Source organism: Dromiciops gliroides, chromosome 5, assembly GCF_019393635.1.
Source record: "Dromiciops gliroides isolate mDroGli1 chromosome 5, mDroGli1.pri, whole genome shotgun sequence".
Taxonomy (NCBI): domain Eukaryota; kingdom Metazoa; phylum Chordata; class Mammalia; order Microbiotheria; family Microbiotheriidae; genus Dromiciops; species Dromiciops gliroides.
In genome coordinates, this window is record NC_057865.1 from 136430465 (window position 1) to 136432516 (window position 2052).

The 2052-nt window shown below is 46.3% G+C and overlaps 1 protein-coding gene across 1 annotated transcript; it reads left to right on the top strand.

The window, feature by feature from the left end:
• Window positions 1-881: 881 nt before the first annotated feature.
• LOC122727660 (brain acid soluble protein 1 homolog) lies at window positions 882-1737 on the top strand. Its single transcript, XM_043965338.1, is given in 3 exon segments — window positions 882-1242; window positions 1245-1376; window positions 1535-1737. Coding segments are annotated over 3 exon segments (696 nt in total).
• Window positions 1738-2052: the final 315 nt, after the last annotated feature.

The window sequence follows — 2052 nt, forward strand, 5'->3', positions numbered from 1 at the left end:
TTAAACTTCAGATGATCCGTACATTAGTTATAGTTTTTTCTTCTATTAACAGAATGGTTTAAGGGCTTTAGATTCTAAATGTTACTAAAACTTAAAAAATCATCTGTGTCCTCTTTGAACCAAAGACTCATAAAACTGGTTTTCGTCACTCGAAAAAAAGTTCAGAAATTTCATCCACTGTTGGAAGAAAAAAAACTCTCCAGTATGAAAATGAGCTGAAGGAGACCAGAAAAGATGACAGAGGAGGAGGAAGTGGTAAGGCCTACCTCCCCTCATAACTACACCAAAAAGATCCTCGAAGAGTGCTACTGAACAGGAAAGCTAAGGAAATACCACAACAGGTCATTTTTATAGCTCAAGATCACAAATTCAGCCTATAAATTCAGGCAAGTTACCAGGGTAGGAGGGCGCTATGGTTACTGTACGTTTGCTTTTTTTTTTTTCTTTTTTAGTGAGGCAATTGGGGTTAAGTGACTTGCCCAGGGTCACACAGCTAGTAAGTGTTAAGTCTCTGAGGCCGGATTTGAACTCAGATACTCCTGACTCCAGGGCCGGTGCTCTATCCACTGCGCCACCTAGTGTCCCTGTATGGTTACTTTAGATCCCTGGCTTGGCCCCCCAAGGGTTTGGAGCAGGATTGGGTTTGGAGCAAGGTTAGGTCTGCAGTGTTATTATTTAAAACCTAGGGCAGAGTAACAGCGGCGGCATTGCTGCAATAGGCTCCCGTCACTCCAGTCTCCGCTCTCGAGTCCGGGAGAGACATTGCGCTACTCAGCCGCAGCCCAGCAGACCCTAAGCGCCCCGAGACTCTCTTGGTGACACTAGGGTGCACCGCACACCACTGAGGCGGAGGGAAGAGAAAAACTCCTAGAACTCCAAAGATGGGAGGCAAGCTTAGCAAGAAAAAGAAGGGGTACAATGTAAATGATGAGAAAGCCAAGGATAAAGACAAGAAGGCCGAAGGAGCTGGTGCAGAGGAAGAAGAAACTCCCAAAGAGAATAATGAGACCCAGACAGTGGCAGAGACCACAGCGGTCAAGGAGAGCAACAAAGAGGAGAAGACCAATAAAGATTCCCAGGTGACTGCTAACAAGACTGAAGATAAAGAAGCAGAGAAAGATGCAGCAGCCGGCAAAGAAGAGGCTGTCCCTGATGGAAAGGTGGACCAGCAGAAGGATGCTGAGCTGGAGCAGGCCCCCGCCTCTGCTCCAGCGCCCAGCAGTGATGCTTCTAAGACTTCAGCACTGGCACTGAGGCAAAAGTGTCCCAATCTTCAGAAGCCACAGCGACTAGTAAAGTAGATGACAAGAGCAAAGAGGAAGGGGAAGCCCAAAAGACTGAGGTTTCCACAGCTCCCTTTGCTCAAGAAACTAAGAGTGGAGGGGCGGCTAGGTGGGGCAGTGGATAAAGCACCGGCCCTGGATTCAGGAGTACCTGAGTTCAAATCCAGCCTCAGACACTTGACACTTACTAGCTGTGTGACCCTGGGCAAGTCACTTAAACCCCATTGCTCCGCCAAAATAAAAAAAAAAAGAAACTAAGAGTGAAGTGGCACCAGCTTCAGACTCAAAACCTAGCAGCAGCGAAGCTGTGTCTCCTTCCAAGGAGACCCCAGCAGCAACGGAAGCCCCTAGCTCTACACCCAAAGCCCAGGAACCTGCAGCCCCAGCAGATGAGATTAAACCTTCTGAGGCTCTGACCGCTAATTCGGATCAAACCATAGCCGTGAAAGAGTAATATGGACAGCCTGTTGAAATAATAATAATCATAATAATAATCACTTAAAAACAACCTGTGTCGTCTCTCTCTCTTTTCCCCCCAGCTATACTAACTTGTTTTGAATCTGAAAAAACAATATGTATTACCTCCCCCCCCCCAAAAAAAGGATATCCCATCTAGGGAGGGAGGGAGAGGGTGGGGGAGAGAATACAAATAGTATTTTTGTGGGGAAATATCTAATATACCTTCAGTCAACTTTACAAATAAGTCCTGGATTTTAAAGATGGGTGTCTGAAAGTACAGTACATATTTTGTACCTGAACTGCTGTAAGA